This window comes from Barbatula barbatula (assembly GCF_947034865.1).
Source record: "Barbatula barbatula genome assembly, chromosome: 17".
Lineage (NCBI taxonomy): Eukaryota > Metazoa > Chordata > Actinopteri > Cypriniformes > Nemacheilidae > Barbatula > Barbatula barbatula.
Window position 1 is genome coordinate 6354948 of NC_136780.1, and position 16720 is coordinate 6371667.

General features: G+C 38.1%; 2 protein-coding genes across 2 annotated transcripts; both read right to left on the minus strand.

The window, feature by feature from the left end:
* Positions 1-8387: 8387 nt before the first annotated feature.
* sst6.1 (somatostatin family member 6.1) lies at positions 8388-11294 on the minus strand. Its single transcript, XM_079478907.1, has 3 exons — positions 11249-11294; positions 9148-9967; positions 8388-8926 (listed from the first exon to the last, which is right to left on the minus strand). The coding sequence occupies exons 2-3, from the start codon at positions 9247-9249 to the stop codon at positions 8693-8695; spliced, it is 336 nt and encodes a 111-aa protein (XP_079335033.1). The 5' UTR covers positions 9250-9967; positions 11249-11294; the 3' UTR covers positions 8388-8692.
* A 79-nt stretch (positions 11295-11373) lies between these two features.
* Positions 11374-14997, minus strand: srm (spermidine synthase). The gene is made up of 8 exons (XM_079478452.1): positions 14674-14997; positions 13760-13880; positions 13545-13637; positions 13243-13396; positions 13038-13121; positions 12797-12942; positions 12598-12720; positions 11374-12510 (listed from the first exon to the last, which is right to left on the minus strand). The coding sequence occupies exons 1-8, from the start codon at positions 14802-14804 to the stop codon at positions 12493-12495; spliced, it is 870 nt and encodes a 289-aa protein (XP_079334578.1). The 5' UTR covers positions 14805-14997; the 3' UTR covers positions 11374-12492.
* Positions 14998-16720: the final 1723 nt, after the last annotated feature.

Here is a 16720-nt window from a genome sequence, read left to right on the forward strand (position 1 = left end):
CACAAAAATTTTCAAAGCAGGAGAACGTACTCTGACAATGTAAGTTGTTTTCAGTCAAGTTTCCAGTAAAAGAAATCATAAACTTGTGACACTAACCACTACACCGGGGGCCAATTGGATGTGGCCACATTGATAATGAAGCCCTTCAAGGCAAAATGTTACCAGTTAGATTTTGCTATGATATACCGTTCCCCCACCTTCCATTGCATAGAAAGTTTATACCAGCCCTTCAAGACTAAAACTTTACCAGTTATAGCAGGGGGAATGGTATCTGACAGCAGAAATTTGGCTGTAAGATACTGTTCCCCCACCTTCCAAGTTCGGAGCAGTACTCATACGTTCTCCTGCTTTTAGTCAGGTTTTAGTCTTGAAAGGCTTTTAGTTCAATAATGGTGCATCCCTAAGTTAAGTCCTTCTATTAGTATAGATGTATATTTTAAGGTGATGTTAAAGTACTTGACTGTACTTGACTGAGCAACTCTAAATAGTCCAGTTTTGTTTTTGGATGTTAGATGGTTGTAGCCGTATTCCTTCTCATTAGTCATAGTATTTGATATAATTGACACTTGTTCAGTTTATATTAAATGAATCTGACTTAATTTCCATCAGGAAACAAATAAGGGTATCTATCCAAGCAATATTGTCTAATAAAACATTTTTTTTTTAAAAAGAACCATTAAAACACTTATAGAACATTCATAAGGGATATGTGGTTAAGCCAACCATTCCACCAGGAAAACCCTTTCTCTCAGCAGCACAGCAATGCTCATTGTACCATGAAGTGGATCCTGATAAGACATCAGCCATAATGGAAGATGTCACTTTGATGTGGAATGGCCCCCAATAGAGCCTCGTGAACACAATGCATATCCAAATCAATAGTGAAGAAGAGACAAAAAGCGACAGAATCACACTTGCAAGTGAGACTCCAGGCTAAAGGATTAAAAACAACATAGGCTAATGCAGCCTGGTTTTGTAAGACCATACTGTGAGATTTTAATGTATGTAGATTTTGAGGAAGGCTGTTGTGTGGTTGCTTCGAGAGAAGGCTACATTTTGTGTAGGAGTTAATCAGGCATTGACGCTGTAATTTTCCTTTATCCATCATGCATGCCACGCAGGTGACCTAAAAATAAGATGAGAAACGAAGATGAAAGGAACAATGCCAAATATGATTGAGGCTGTCAGTTAAACAAGCTTTTTTTTACATCAGACATGTTGCGAATGATCTGTTTGAAGGCATAGAGACTAAAACAAAGTTATATTATGTTATTAAGGTCATTAGAATTAGAAATTTCCATTTGCCAAGCTGGAAAAGAAAAACTACAATCAACACAATCTATTACACCGCATTTCATTTCCCCTGTGGTTTAACCGTGCAAACAAACAAAAAAGGTCTCACAAGTTTTCCAAAATAGGATTTATTATTTTTGTCTCAGAATTCATGGTGTGTCCATGTGTTTTTTTTTGCAAGTCAGTTTGGTGATGCAGGTGGCACATAAAAAAGACAAAATGAACACATTGATTACAATAATTATTCTTCGCTAAGACAAAGAATTGTATAAATGAACCACCTGCACTGTTAGACAATATTTTTACTGAGTGCAACTTAAAAGTGCACAGCAAAGAGCACGATTAATGTATTTCAATGTGTTTTCCATCTCTGATGATTACCGGGTGTCCTGTTGTCTGTAATCAAGCTTGATATTATTCAATAGTCTGTGGTTAAGCTATTGTCAGGTTGAATTCTACACCAAAGCTGTGAGTGCCGCACCTGGGCACCATTTCTCGTCCCAGACACCTCACTCGTCGTCATTGGTGCAAAGCGGCATGTCAAAGCCTCTGATTTGGCGGACGGCCACAGGCCCACAAGAGAACGGAAATAGCCATAAGAGGACTTAAATCCGTGAACGATGCATCAAGGTCTAAATTGAAAGAATAATGGCAATCTGACATACGGGCAAACTTCAGCGCAGAGGGATTCAGCCTTGATTTATCACAAGTAATTTCCCTGTCATTAGCTGTACTGTTTAAAGGCCATACAGCTGCAGCTGCAGGCTTGGGGAGGTTTTATCAAACACCCCCCTCCCTAGCCCCCAAACCCCTCCATCTCTGTTTCCTAAATCCACCCCAGTGTACCTACATCACACTCGCAGTTCTAGCATGGTACCATTTTTCTCAGATTGCACTGTATACGTTAACTACTAAACGTTAGTAAACTATGGAAAGTTGACTAATATATAAAATTACAAAAATGCAAAAGTGAACAAAAAAATTGTTGTAACTAAATACATTTGAAGTAAATCAAAACTATGTTATATTTTAACGTCTTCAGAAAATAGCAAGAAGGATCACCAGACTCCTCCCATCAGGGAAACGATACCGCACCAGCAGACTTCGTGACAGCTTCATTCCCCAAGCAGTCAGACAGTTCAATGTCACAATCTTCATCAGCACTGCACTTTATCCTGCAATGCCAATCATATCATTATATTTATTTATACTATGCACATTATTAAAATAAGAACTCAATACCTCTGACAGCCGAAGACTATACAGTCTTCTATACTGTACATACTGCAATACGTGTACATCATATGTATATTTGAAGTTGTGCAATTATGTTCAAGTCTATTTCTGTAAATTATCATCTTCTGTATTATTATATTAAAACACTGTACAGCGGAAAAAATTATAAAATGTTGTTATTGTGTACAGACAAGTCTAGTGTAAATTATTTTAATTATTGTCTTTCTCTATATACTGCCATGTTGACATGAACTGCACACAAGCTTTTTACCTACTGTTGCTCTTGTGTATATCCTAAAAGGATTTGATTTGTAACCCTTTGCCTAGAATTTGTGAAAACATCCTTTATATACCAGCTTCTTTAGGTCTCACCCTTTGTTTTTAAAGTACTGTACAAATGCTAAAAATACACTTTTATAATGTTTCATAATGATGGCAATACGTTGGTAATACGAAAAGTAATACCTTTCAAGTATTGACACATTCAGCATGCTTTTTAATTAGAGTCAAGTCTCACAGATTTGACGGTGTTTACCTGTGGCATTTCTAGAAATCTAATAAGAGAGCAGGAAACAGACTGAGATGCAAAAATTCACTTTCAGTTCAACTTGGCCTTCACAAAATGTAATTTCAATAATATAAATTACAAAGAATAAACTATCCTAGCGAACCTTATCACCAAATAAACACTATTGCTATATGGTCTCAGTAAATTGCTTTTTATTCTGAACCATAAATAAAAATTGAATGATGTATAGATTTTCACACCCTTAGAAATCCGCATTATTCCCACAGGTTATCTGTTTTACGCCATTACTGTCATTGATTGATTTAAAATAAAATAAAAATTTGTTTAACTAAATACTTTATGTGCCATCCAAATCTGTTCACCGTACATTTATGCAAACTAACAAACATATTATTTGCTAATGCAGTCGGTGAGTTCAATACACACAAAAGCTTCACTACAGTGCAGAGGAGTCATAAACGTGCCTTGCATTTTTCTTGTACAGCCTGTATTATTCCTTCAGATTGAGATGTCAGAGGGGAATGAGAATTACACTGTAATTGCTTTCTCAAAAATCAAATGATGAAACAAGCCACAGAATCAAACCCTTGTCAATATCTCAGAGGTCATGTAGAGGCGGAGGCGCCCACCAAGGGCTGCATAGGAGACTAGATATGAAGTTCTAGATTTCCTTCTCAACAGCCGCTAATGACGCCTCTGATGTGTTGTGCTGTGACTGCATAGCAAGTCAGCCCTGGCTAAAAGCATATCATTATCCCTCTCAGTGCACCCTACACTGCAGAAAATTAGATGTCACAGACATGAGGAAGGGATGCAGGATGCCTGTAACCATAGAGACCCTGCCCATCACCGAGGGGACCGGTTCAGGAAGGAGGGACAAAGTCTTCACAAGGGTCATGCGAGGAGGCACAGTACACACTTCTGTTTGTTCTGATAGCATTAAGACTGATAATTAAGAAAATACATCTGGCAGCTGGAGTAAGCTGCCCACATTTTCAGTTATTTGGAAAGACTTGCTCCCCTTTACAATTTCAGATATAAACAGCATTACTTTATTGCAATAAGAGTCAGTAGTTAAATAATCTGTTATTGTTGCAGTGCGCCACACATTAATGTGGTATTGTCTTTGAGGGGTCATCTGGGGATCTCAAATCTGGATAATTATTTTTATGATAATTTGAAAAATCTGTCGAACTTATTTTAAACCACACTGTTAGGGGCGCCAGAATTAGCATAAATATAAATTGACAACAAGCTATGTTTTTCAAGGGAGCAGATCCATACACGCGCTATTCTTAAGTTAAAAGAAATGAAAGTAAAGCACCATTTGCTAAAAGCTCTCCTTTGACATCGCGCTTGTTTAAGCAAGGTATCACGGATAGCCTGCTAACAAGCAGAGTGGATGTTGTAGCAGCAGCTCATTAGCTGTGCAATGACTATGTCATATCTCCACTGTGCTGTAATTACTAAGAATGGACTGTGGGAAGGCCACTAAACACAATATTGACCGTCTTGTTCAAGCGCAGAATTGACATGTGAGACGTGTGCTTTAAATATCTCAATCACAGACGGGCCACTTGTGGAGCAAAGCATGAAATGCTCCAGTCGTAATAGATTCAGCTGCACAGCTAGAACTTCATACGATTTGCAGTGATGAAGTCATTACACTCAAGTCACAGTAAGAGCAAATAAGACCTTGCGATGTGACGTGATTAGACCGAGAATCGTTTGATTTTCATCTTTGTGGATTCAGTTGCTTATTGAATAAATCATATTAAAAAGGCTTTTAAAATCCATTCTATTATCATCATAGGGACCGTAAGGGAATGTAATAATAGCGAAAATGAAAATTCCTGATGTTATATTGAATCTGTATGGTTTAAAAACTTGAAAATCATTACACATGTCGACAAAAGACAGACAATACTACAAAGCGCTATAAACAACACTATTAATACATTATTAAGTCATCATTATTTATCCAAACATGATTGAATCATTGCTGGTCTCTGAATGACACATTTTGTGACCGGTTTCAATGTTAATGTTTTATATAGGCCTACGTTATTTTATACATTAACATGGTTAGCCTAATGTTGAAATCCAAAAAACAGCACCTAAGGTCAAGTTCATCGGTATAGCACTTTCAGTCACATTCATTTGTACAGCTTTTCAGTGAAATGTCACTATATTTTCAATGAGGGCATTGAGAATATACAAGGGCAAACTCACAGTGTCAAACTGAAATGTAATATGCCGCAAACGTCTCACACTCGGTTCCCACAAGCTCATCAGAAAAGAGGCGAGTCTGTGTTCAAAGAATAACAGTGTTTGACATGAGCAAATGTGTCCCGACCTAGACCCGGCGGCACTTGGAGAACCACCTACAGCTCAATGAAGGGCAAATAACTCAAATAACACCAAATATTGATTTTGTATCACCAGTGGCAATGTTTCCTTTAATAGCGAGGTCTTCTACTTTCTTTGATTTCAAATGTCTTGGTTACTCAACCATGTTATGTCTGTCTGTTCTAGCAGTCCATACATCTCAAATGTCACCACAGAACCAAATCAAGAAATATTGATGGTGATAGAAAACATCGCTGGTGGCAACAGCTTGAGGAAAGGCAAACAGAGAGACAACGCAGAAGTAATTAAGTGAGCGCGCACTCTGTAAGAAAACCTTACGTGGACCATAATGGCATTTACATTTAACATTACTCACCGCTCGCCAGCGGATAAAAGAAAGTCAAGCAAAGAATAAGACATTCTGATAAGAGCATTAGACGGGCTGACTTAAACTATTTAAAGTTTCGTATAGTTACACAGGACATGGCAGATGCACGATCGTGTATATGTAGCCTATTTGTTGTGCATCGTCATGTAATCGTGCCATTGGGCAGCACTATTGAACTGGATTGAACTAATCTGCATGCTCATGAACATAAAGTGGCTCAATTTACCTGCGCTTTTCACAATTTCCATTGTTCCAAAGCAGCTTTACAGGGGAAAATAAGAAAAACACAAAAAAGGTAAAACACAGTACATGAACAGTTTAACTTGTTATATAAACACCTGGTAAATAATATCTAATGTCAGCAGTCTCCCGGTGGTTTATTTTGCATATTTTGCATAAAGTGAATGCTTGGCGGCTGAAAAGATGTGTCTTTAATCTAGATTTAAATTGGGCGAGTGTGTCTGATCCTCGAATAGTATCAGGAAGGCTATTCCAAAGTTTAGGTGCTACGTATGAGATGGATTGAATATTGATTAAGAGACCTAATACTCACAGTTTGGTGCATTTGTTCTGGTCACTATGATGCCAATTGTTTAACTTTCTATTTATGCGAAAACATCGTCAAAATGAACCAAAATGAGTATATGTGAATTCGTGCTCATTTCATTGTAATAAATACTGCATTGAATAGTCATTTTGTGTATTTCCCAAAAAGAAATACAGAAGTCAGTTCGAAGTCTGAATTCATGTTCATGTGGAAGCATGCCTTTAGATCAAAGGCATAGCAATCAGAAATATTTTGCTTACCACTAGCAGCTTTGATGTCCTCTCACAATAAACTCATTGTAGCTCAGGGCACTTGAATAATGGGCAGTTTTTCCTTTGCTTCACAAAATCCTTATCCTGGAGTCAATCATTTCAGTCTGTCCAATAATTAGCATTAACTAAACTGAATCAAGAATGTGCTACTTTTATACAATGACTATATAGATGATGATAATTTAGCATTTTCACTTTAAGAATAAAACAATTTGTGTCTGTCTTTGTGCTGGACAAGACCGTTTGTTGGTCCTTTAATTAACTTTGGACCCAACAAACTGAACTATATGAAATCCACGCCAGAGACAATGAATTATCATATGCCACTGTTATTGTTTTCATTCTGTGGAAGTCAAATTGTTAAGTAATTACTGTACTATATTACTTTACATCATTTATTATGCTTTCATTCGATTCAAAGACAGCCTCCCTTGCATCCCATATCTGCTATTTATAAGCTTATGCCTGTGCAAATATTTATTTACACAAATCTGAAGAAATAGTATTTCTGATTTCAGAACACGCATTTGTTAAGCATAAGTCATCAGTATTCTGGGACAATACCAGACGTCTATGCTGTTGATGTCATCTGGACTCGACCTTTGAAGTCATTGCAGAATTGAGGAATATTGGGGTCAGGGTGCCCCTGGCACAAGCGCATCAGATATCTAGTGAAAACATGATTTTTCGTTCAGTTTTTAATGTGATACTTTTGTGTAGAGTTCAGCAAGGTATATGATTCAAATACACACAGGCATGCACGTATTTTATACTGTTTCGTTGTAAATCTGATGACAAAACAGCACACTTTGCTTGAAGGGAGGTATTTATTTCTGAACAGCTGTTGTAACTTTATGGCGAAAAAAGAGATGCAGTTGATTTACGCATTATGTTTAACAATAGCTAATGAAGCTGTATCTATAACTTGTTCATTATACTCTAAATGGCATTTTTATGAATGTTAGTTGAGTTTAAGAAAAGTCAGATTAATAATATCTGACATTATATTGCATGAAATAGTTGTATATGTCATTTTCAACCTCTTTGAGAATTTTATATGTGCTGTTTTTAAAAACTGATGAATTACTCTGAATTCAAAGCATTCAATTTTCATTGAGCTTTACAGAACTACATATACATACCTCCATACTATATACATGTCATTTAGTAGGCTACCATTTATCTTTTTGGGCTTTTGTCATTTTTTATTTGGGTGGAAATGAAAGAACAAGGCCAAGTCATGCCTTACGTCAGCTGATTAATACACACATCTAACTAGTGGGCTAGTATAAAATAACCGTGTTTCAGAATATATAGTTACACACTGTATGTAAAAAGCAATAAATTCACACCAACATTAATTAGGTTGGTTCATACTTTCCTGTTAATGTTAGACCATCTTCGGCAGTGTTGATATTACACGATGTGGATATTTTTATAGACGTTTCAACGAAATTGTGTTTGCTTTGCATTTAAATATTTTTCCCACTAACTTCTGTCAGCTACAACTGTGTGACTAAACGCAATAAATATATAATCTGTTGGCATTGGTTGGCAAGGATTCATAATTCGAATAATGACATCATACAAACCCTTTCATTAGCTGCAATTATATATAATTCAATGAGAAGGAAGAATAATTACTACCGCAAAAATTGTCAATTCATTAATTTGGTATATTAAGTGTCGATCAACCTCGATCATTAAATTATTCTGTAACAAATGCGTGGTCCATTCATTCATGAAAACAGTTATTAATAATACATCATCTTAAATCTATCAATTCTATATTTATTCATCAGATCACAGTGAATGAGACATCCTTTATCAAAAAAGGCTACTATATTAAACATGCTTTATTCTTTTTTTATGCTGAAAAACAAAAAATGCCCATAAATAGCTTAATTAATTGATCAATAAATAAATAAATATAATCATCAATGTCTTTAACAAGCAGACTGTGTCAGATTAAGTCCAGAGAGACACTTCTTCAGACACTGGAGATGGTATGTACAAGGTTTACACAGTTCATGTCATTTATCGGGGAGAATTGCGGAACTGCTGCTGGGCTAGTGCTGTTAGCACGACGTGAAGGTCTTCCAGAAGAAGTTTTTGCAGGGGGCTTTGCGGTCGCGCTGTGGAAGCTGTGATAATCGATTGTAGATGGCCCTTTCCTCCAGACGGGACTCCAGGGGTTCCTCCATGTCCATAGGAGCAGATGCTATCTCCTCCGGCAGCATGTTGTTGTCTACTCCATCCAGCAGCCCAGAGACCAGCTTTAGGATCAACTCCTTACGTTCCTTGCTCAGCTCCTGAAAAGACAAGATTTTTTTAAAACAGACCCATTCACCAAACAATCAGATTTTGTGTGAAATACTATTGGTTTTTGTACTCTATTTAGAAGGATCACATGATGATCTTTCATAAAACAAGATAGCGACAAATATAATATAATAACTTGAATGCAAAATTTAAAGGAAAATCTAAACCGATGTTCATTTAACATCTCAAACAAAGCTTGGCACCCACTCACCCTACTGTGTACTGGGTTCCTCTCCTCCACTGGAAGCAACGCGGCAGCTCTGACACTGTACAGCACCAGTAAAAGAGACACTAGACTGGCCAAAAACTGCATACTGACAAAACAGTGAGCAAGCGAAAGCTAAAGCACACAAAGAGTTTTTCTCAGTTTGTCTGAAAAGCAAAGCAGGACCTTCGAAGTCAGTGTAGCTCCTGGTGCAGAGTAAAGCTCGAGAGATATTGGACTTTGAGAGCTTCAGGTGGCAGAGTCTTATATACCTCTCTTTCCAGTCTCTACTGACGCAGCGGATGGAGGATGGTGGGGAGGAGGAGGGGGTTGCTGTGGTGGGAGGCTTACGAACTAACAAATGCATTGAGTTGTTAACCCCCCAACAAACCAGACGTTACGCCGGTGGGAAGGACTGCGACACCATGCTCACGTCACAGCTATAAAAATGCCTCTCATTTCAGTCAAAGCGGAGGCAAGGAAAAACGTTGATGGTGATGAAATTACCGATAACGCAAAGTGATTACGAAAAGTTCTCGTATTGTTTATGCTAATTATAATTTACATCTATGTAGAGCGCATTGACGCTTAAGCAATAAAACAAGTTTCAGGAAGTACGGCACCCAAATGCACACTGTAATTACATGATGCGCTTACTCAGTGGTATTGTGGTATCAATACAGTGTGTCTTAGAGAGAAATCACACCGACCTTTTATGTCGTATAAAGTGACGTTCTTCTCCATTCCAACATGTAATTAATCACATCTCCTCCTCCTTCAGACTGACATCGAACCGTCTGGCACCTGGAACAGCTGAGGAAAATGTCTGTATGGTTTCCAAAGAAAAAGATGATGTATTTCATACATAGTGAATGAGAAGATTTAGTCTTTTAACCAGAGACTAAGAACCTTGTAAGAATATAACGACAACTAAGATTGGCAATACGATGAAAATGAGAAAAATAACACACTGATACTGTTTAAAGACCACATTGGAATCTACATTTATTTCAAACCATGGTATAGATATTTCTTTCCGAGCAGTCTGTCAAAGCATTTGTCAGTATTGTTAAAAAACACTTTAGCTGCTGCCCTAAATTTAAAGTCAACCGGTTTCCAAAGTTTAAATCATTGCACTTTTAACCACCTAATTGAACTTCCAAGTTCATTAATGGCACAAATCATAATAATTTAAAGGACACAAGTTGTTGTTTTCACAACTGCTATACAAATGTATAATTCAGCTTATTTAAGGCCATAATAAAGACCATATTACATTTCATCTCAAAATCATTGATGTCAGTAATTAAACCAGAAAGCCGCTGTCCTGGAATCAATGGGAACGCGCGACTGTCATTGACTTATGAGCTCGTGCCATGTTCTCATTCTGGTCAGCTTCTGGCACCCACACAAGATGTGAAAGACACCTTTTTGGATATGCATACACACACCCCAACCGAGACCCCCGTAGCTAGGAGCCTTAATACTCGAGCTTCAGCACATTTTTCACAGCAGACAGATACGGACAGACGTTGGGGCCTGAGGCTCAGTCAAGATTAACACGTTTGAGATGAGCTGCCCTCGGTGCGTTTGAAGGATTCATGCCAATTGACCGCTGCCGTACAAATGTAGCGTTCACTTCAAACCAACTTCAAACATCTCCGGCGTCAGAGTTACGCATATAACGTTACATCCTCGTGTTGTCTCGGCGGGGGTTTTGATAGGTACATATTTCGTCCTTTAATGTAAACGTAACAGATTTAAAATAAAACTTCTGCCAAAGCTTCGTGTTTTGCATCATCCCGGTGGGAAAAAAATGGAAATAGCATTAAAGCAATTTCTAAATTCCCTTATGTCGCTTGTTTTGAGTTTAACAGCATAAATTAATTTTTCGATTACATAACATCCTACCAACACCCGTACGGATGAACGTTAACTGTAACATCATCATCGTGGCCACGGAATGTCAACGTTACAGATAAAAACCGAAAACTTCAAGCAATGTCGTTGCTTTTATAAATTTCTATTGAACATGCGTTGAATAGTTAATTCAACGTATGTTTAATACTTCATTAAGATCCCATGTTTAGAAAATCTACTTTTTTACCTGCAAATTCACTCCCGTGCTGAACTGATGGCGCCATGACGTTGGTGAATTTACTATAGGCTAAGCAACGGACGCCATCTTGCGGTCAGAACTGCACTTTACGATCAGAAAAGGGGTCTCAGTATAGGACTGTGCGTATTGAAGACCGTTTTTATTATTTCAAAACGCAAAATGAAATGTACACCAAAAAAACAGAAGATGGTAAATTGGTGAAACCCTTCCATACAGTAAAACTAAACCAGTCCCAAACAGTGTGACCTATGCAACCAGCATTGAAAGATATCGATATTCGCGCACCGTTAATCATAGTGACCTATAGTATAGCACTCTAAAAAAAAAACAATGTTAAGATATCTTATGAAACTTCCAGTATACGGAAATAATATGTAAAAATGACCGCAAAACTTTTGCCATACATACTGATCATTAGTATACACTTGAAATAGATAGTAAAGAATATCACTCAGAAAGCTTGCATACAAACATCTCTTTGCTTTAGAGGAATCACAACAGACATGATTCTTGTAACTAGTTCATGAGAGCAAGACCCCATAAATCACTCAGAGACCACACGCTTCTATCCCTATCTAGAAATCCCTATTCATGTTTTAAATGTATTAAGCCCAGTTTAAAAGGGAGTACTAGTTAAATCAATTATGACAAACATTTCTGAGACCTAAATAAAACGCCACACTTAGCATTCCATTTTTGTTTGATAGTTCATAACTGCTGACAATCTGACCCAAAATGACACCTCGATAAAATATGTACAAACATCAGTAACCTGAAAGTTTTTGAAAAGGTTTACAAAGCAGACATGCACGGGTGAGGTTGTATTCTACCAGTTATTCAAGAACCTACTAGGCTTACAGTCTGTCAGGTTATTTCTTAAAATGTGTTTATTAAATTGAGTGGGCAATGTTTAGCAAGAGAGCTATTGTAAAACATTACCCCATCTTTCTGTAACAAGGTACACAAAGTCTAAGGAACCTGTCATAATAAATGCATGATTGTCTCTTTGAAAAGTTTGATGTGGGCAGTCGTACAAGGAGACCAAACAACTCTTAAGACTTGACAGAAATACTGATGGGAGGTGCAGAGAATCTCCCCAAAGAGAGTTGTACAAGTCCATTGACAAATCAGAAGCAAAGAAATTATCCGGAGTGAGGAACTGCAGCTGTGGTGAGGTTGGAGTCTGCTTTCACAGAAGGCAGCGGGATACAAAATGGCAACCACAAAGCCATTTACGCTTCACTTAGTACCTGTGTAAATAGATGGTGTTTGGTGTCATAAATGAGTTAATAAGGTGCCAAAATACAATAAGTGGAAAACATCAAATTGCCTCTCACCTTTCTGGCAAATTCTGGGAGGATAAATGCAGCACGGTGGATTTCCGGATTGTAATATTTCAGGTTCATGCTCTCAATCTCATCCCTTGATAGTTCACGTACAGGTTCACGGAAATTAGTTTTCTGCAGAAAACATGTCAGAGTAATAAAGGAATCCAACAGAGCAACCCAAATAGTGGCAAATCAAATAAAAGCTTACCGGATTTTTACTGCACAGCATGAAGCCGATTTGCCCACTTGGGTAGGTTGGGATAGTGCAATACGCATAGTCCACTACAGGAAAGAGCGTCTTGCAGAAGGTCCGCATTTCTTTGATCAGTTCCAAATGCAGCCACTGACATTCTCCTGCAAAATTCCAACTAAAAAATGATAAACCTGCCAAAAGCACGCCGGTCATTTTATGTAAAGATACCTTTTTAGGAAGTGGTAATTCTAGTAACCTTGGCAGCAAAGAATTCCTCCTTCACAAAGTGCTGTTTTCATGAGCTGATAGTATGACTCCTTGAATAAGCTTTCAGCGGGACCTGTGGCATGGTGAAATGAAATCAATCTCAAATGAACGGCGTGTTTCTCTAGGACTAGATGGCTAAATGGTTATTTACCAATGCAAGAAGAAACTTCAAGGCCACACATAGGGCTGCATACCGACAGGATCTGAAGAGTCTGTGATGATGACGTCAAAGGCATCCTGATTCTGTTTCATAAACTCAAATCCATCACCTACATTCAGAGTGAGCTTCGGGCTAAAGAATCCTTTTGCCATTCCAGGGAGGTACTTTTTGGAGACGTTTATCACATCCTGGGGGGAAATATATTTCATGAAATTTGTCAGCATGTTAAAGGCATGAAAAATGATTAAAGGCAACATCATGCGTATCCTTCTACATCTACAGAGAGTTTCAAATGTGTATGTTTCTGGTTTCCTGAAATGTATGGAAAACACAAACCTCATCGATTTCACACTGGACAACCGACTCCACCAGGGGATGCTTGACCACTTCCCTCAGAACACCACCATCTCCTCCACCAATGATCAGAACCTGAATGAAAGAGGGAAGAAGATTGAATGGCAACTTTATTTGCGGTTAATTTAACATAAGTATTAAAACTACACGATTTGATGTTTCCATTCATGTTTTGAAGAGAAAATAAGACCAATTACCTTCTTTGGGCAAGGGTGGCAGCACAAAGGCAGATTGGCAATCATTTCCTGATAAGAAAATTCATCTCTTTCTGTGCATTGGATGACCCCATCCAAAACCAACACATTTCCATATGTTTTGCTGTATGAAGAGAAGCATAGACATCAATTCACAATCCAAGATCATGCCATTTCACTGCAGAAATCAGAAAAAGTCAAAAAGTCCATTCCTAAAGTCAAAATGGGTGTGCCCCAGCTCAACTAGTAGAGCATGAGAATAACAAATCCAAGTCTGATTTGCATTCCCAGGAGACATAAATTAGTCAAAAACCGTGGAAGCTTTAGAAGAAAAGAAAAGTGCTAAATGCATAAACATAAATGCACCCAAGCTTTAAAAGACAGATCACAGCTTAAGCCATTCATTGCATTTACTGCAGTATCACATTACATATTAGGTAACATCTGCAGTTTGTATTAGCCGTTCCATTGGGTTTCAAAATAAAGAACAGCAATCCATCTTACCATCTGAAAGCTGTATTGCATAAGGTTATCCTCCTACAGTTAGAGCCACAATGCGGTCACATGCATTACCATTGATACATTCAAAGTGAAAAGCCTAGTTTTTCCTTACAAAATGATTTCGCGTTTTTTAACGAATGCGATTTAAATGTTTACATTTGTTAAACAGAACGAACATTACTACCAGCTCATTACCTTAACTCATTCATTTTGAACCCCAGTGCCACGCCATATCTACATTAGGCTGTGCAGTTAGCAGGTTAGCTGTAGCCACCCACACAGCAAGACATCCCACAGCCAACGTGTTTAAATGAACACATCGGAGAAAAATCTCTCCAAACTGCGTTAGCTGTGTATTAGATCCGTACATATACTAGGAGCTAGCCAACAAGCTAACCGAGGCCAATTTTACTCACCTTTTAAAAACCATGACATCCTGGTACTTGGATTTTTTATGATACAACACTTCGTCCACTTGAAGACTCATCGCTTGGCCGGGCCATAACGTGCATGTTTCGGTGAACCACCCGTCTTTGAGGTTATCCATAGCTCAGGAAGCTAAAATCTAAATACAGTATCAAACTAGGCAACTCGACAGCAAATCAGGAGTTTGTGCCGGGGATCTTCGGAACCGATTGACACGTTGGGCGTTCTCTGTAGTGCAACCGAACGTAAGACGCAAGAGGCCAATAATAGCGATTGGGAGACTTGTCGGGCGGAGCTTAAAACGTACCGGGCTCGCTTGTTTGGATTGAACCCAGTTTAAAAAGTCGAGTTATACTTGTTTTAGGGGTGTGAGTGATTGTGAACGTCATATGTTACGCACATACAAGCTCAGTGTGTTTGTTTTTGCTGTTATTTGCTTTGTTCCACGTTTGCGACGACAAAACACACGACACAATCGCGTGCAAAACCATCCGAAAGGCACAGACGGATCACATTTTACCTCAAAGAGAGAAGCAATGAAAGCAAATATTGCTTATTCCTTGTAATAGTACATGGACAAATCCACAGGGCACAATGCATGCAACTAAGATGTTCTCCGACTCTTAACGCGTTTTACACTTGAAATTACACAAGTCCAGGCAAAACCACTGCACTAGCATGTCCTGTTAACTGAACAGCTTGTCATTGTCATATGATAAATATTCACAGAACAAAATACTGGGTATTTGCACACTGTTTGGAAAATATTACAGCATACATTAAGCAACATTATGTTGGCTATTGGGAAAAAACAATTTCAGTGTTTTTCAATGATGGCACTGATCTCACTTTGATGTTCATTTTTATTTACAATAAAATCAAATTAAAACCATCTAATCATTGGCATCCGGATACTGGGAAAAGCCAGCGACTTACTTATGACACAATCACCTTGCTGTAAATAAATAAAAAGTTAAAAAGGTATTGGTCTGGCTTTTGTTGAAACTAGTAACTTTGAATTAGCACCTATCGTACTATTGCTCTTTGTATGACATATCGCTTATTGCTCCCTGAACTCTTTGTAAGTCGCTTTGGATAAAAGAGTCTGCTAGATGACTAAATGTAAATGTAAAATTGTACCTTTATTTTTCAATCAAGAGTGACAATTTATTCGCAAACATTTTAGTAAAATGTAAATGCAGATTTTAGGACACAGTGTACAGCTGAACTGGATCTATTGTATGCGTTTAGTTGATACGATTTGTTAGGCTTGTCGTTAATATAAACCCCAATGATGGAGTCCGCTTTTGTGTAGAACTCCTCTTTGAGAGAGATAACAATAGCCTGGAAATTCTGGACCGACTGGTCCTAAATGTAGTTGCCACCCGCAAACAGGTAAATACATATTTCATAATGATGCGATTAAGTTCTTTGAGGTGACCTTAATCCATGCTTTTCATTTGAAAGGCCTCTAGAAATAAAACTAAAACACACAGACCTTGCCTATGTTGGTGTTATCCAAAGCAGCATCTATCTCATCTGGCACAAAGAATGGTGCGGGCTTGTAGCTACAAGAGAAAAAAAAGTAAAACACTACTCTGAGGACAAACATGCTAAATAATATGTAGAGATCTGAGTTGCACCTGTGAACAGCAAAAAGCAGTGCTAAAGCTGCGACTGTCTTTTCTCCTCCATACAGGTTGTCCATGGGTCTGAATCTCTTTCCTGGAGCCACAGTTGTAGTTAATACCATCTAAGTAAGGTTCCTCTGCGTTCTGGCCCCAGGAATGCCTAAAATAATACAGAGCATCTCTTCTCTTATTGAACACAGGTGATCACTGGGTTTCCTGTTGTATTTATGACTGTATGTATTTACCTGTGCACTGCTGTTACGTGAGAGTGCTTTGCAAATCTCATCAATGTTGGTGGCCACAGACTCAAAACAGGCATTCAAATGGTCAAACCTCTCCTTCTTTATCTGCTCTTTTGCAGGCAGCCTCAAACTCTGTAAGGCACAGTAACATCATTAACATGCCA

What these genes read in the sequence shown, in the direction of transcription:
- sst6.1 (XM_079478907.1), bottom strand. Translation starts at nt 9,249, where the DNA reads ATGCAGTTTTTGGCCAGTCTAGTGTCTCTTTTACTGGTGCTGTACAGT. An exon ending in GGAACCCAGTACACAGTAGG is followed by an intron (nt 8,927 to 9,147) that starts GTGAGTGGGTGC and finishes TTGTCTTTTCAG; the next exon opens with GAGCTGAGCAAGGAACGTAA.
- srm (XM_079478452.1), bottom strand. Translation starts at nt 14,804, where the DNA reads ATGGATAACCTCAAAGACGGGTGGTTCACCGAAACATGCACGTTATGG. An exon ending in AGGAATTCTTTGCTGCCAAG is followed by an intron (nt 12,943 to 13,037) that starts GTTACTAGAATT and finishes GGAATTTTGCAG; the next exon opens with GAGAATGTCAGTGGCTGCAT. An exon ending in TGCTGTGCAGTAAAAATCCG is followed by an intron (nt 12,721 to 12,796) that starts GTAAGCTTTTAT and finishes TGTTTTCTGCAG; the next exon opens with AAAACTAATTTCCGTGAACC.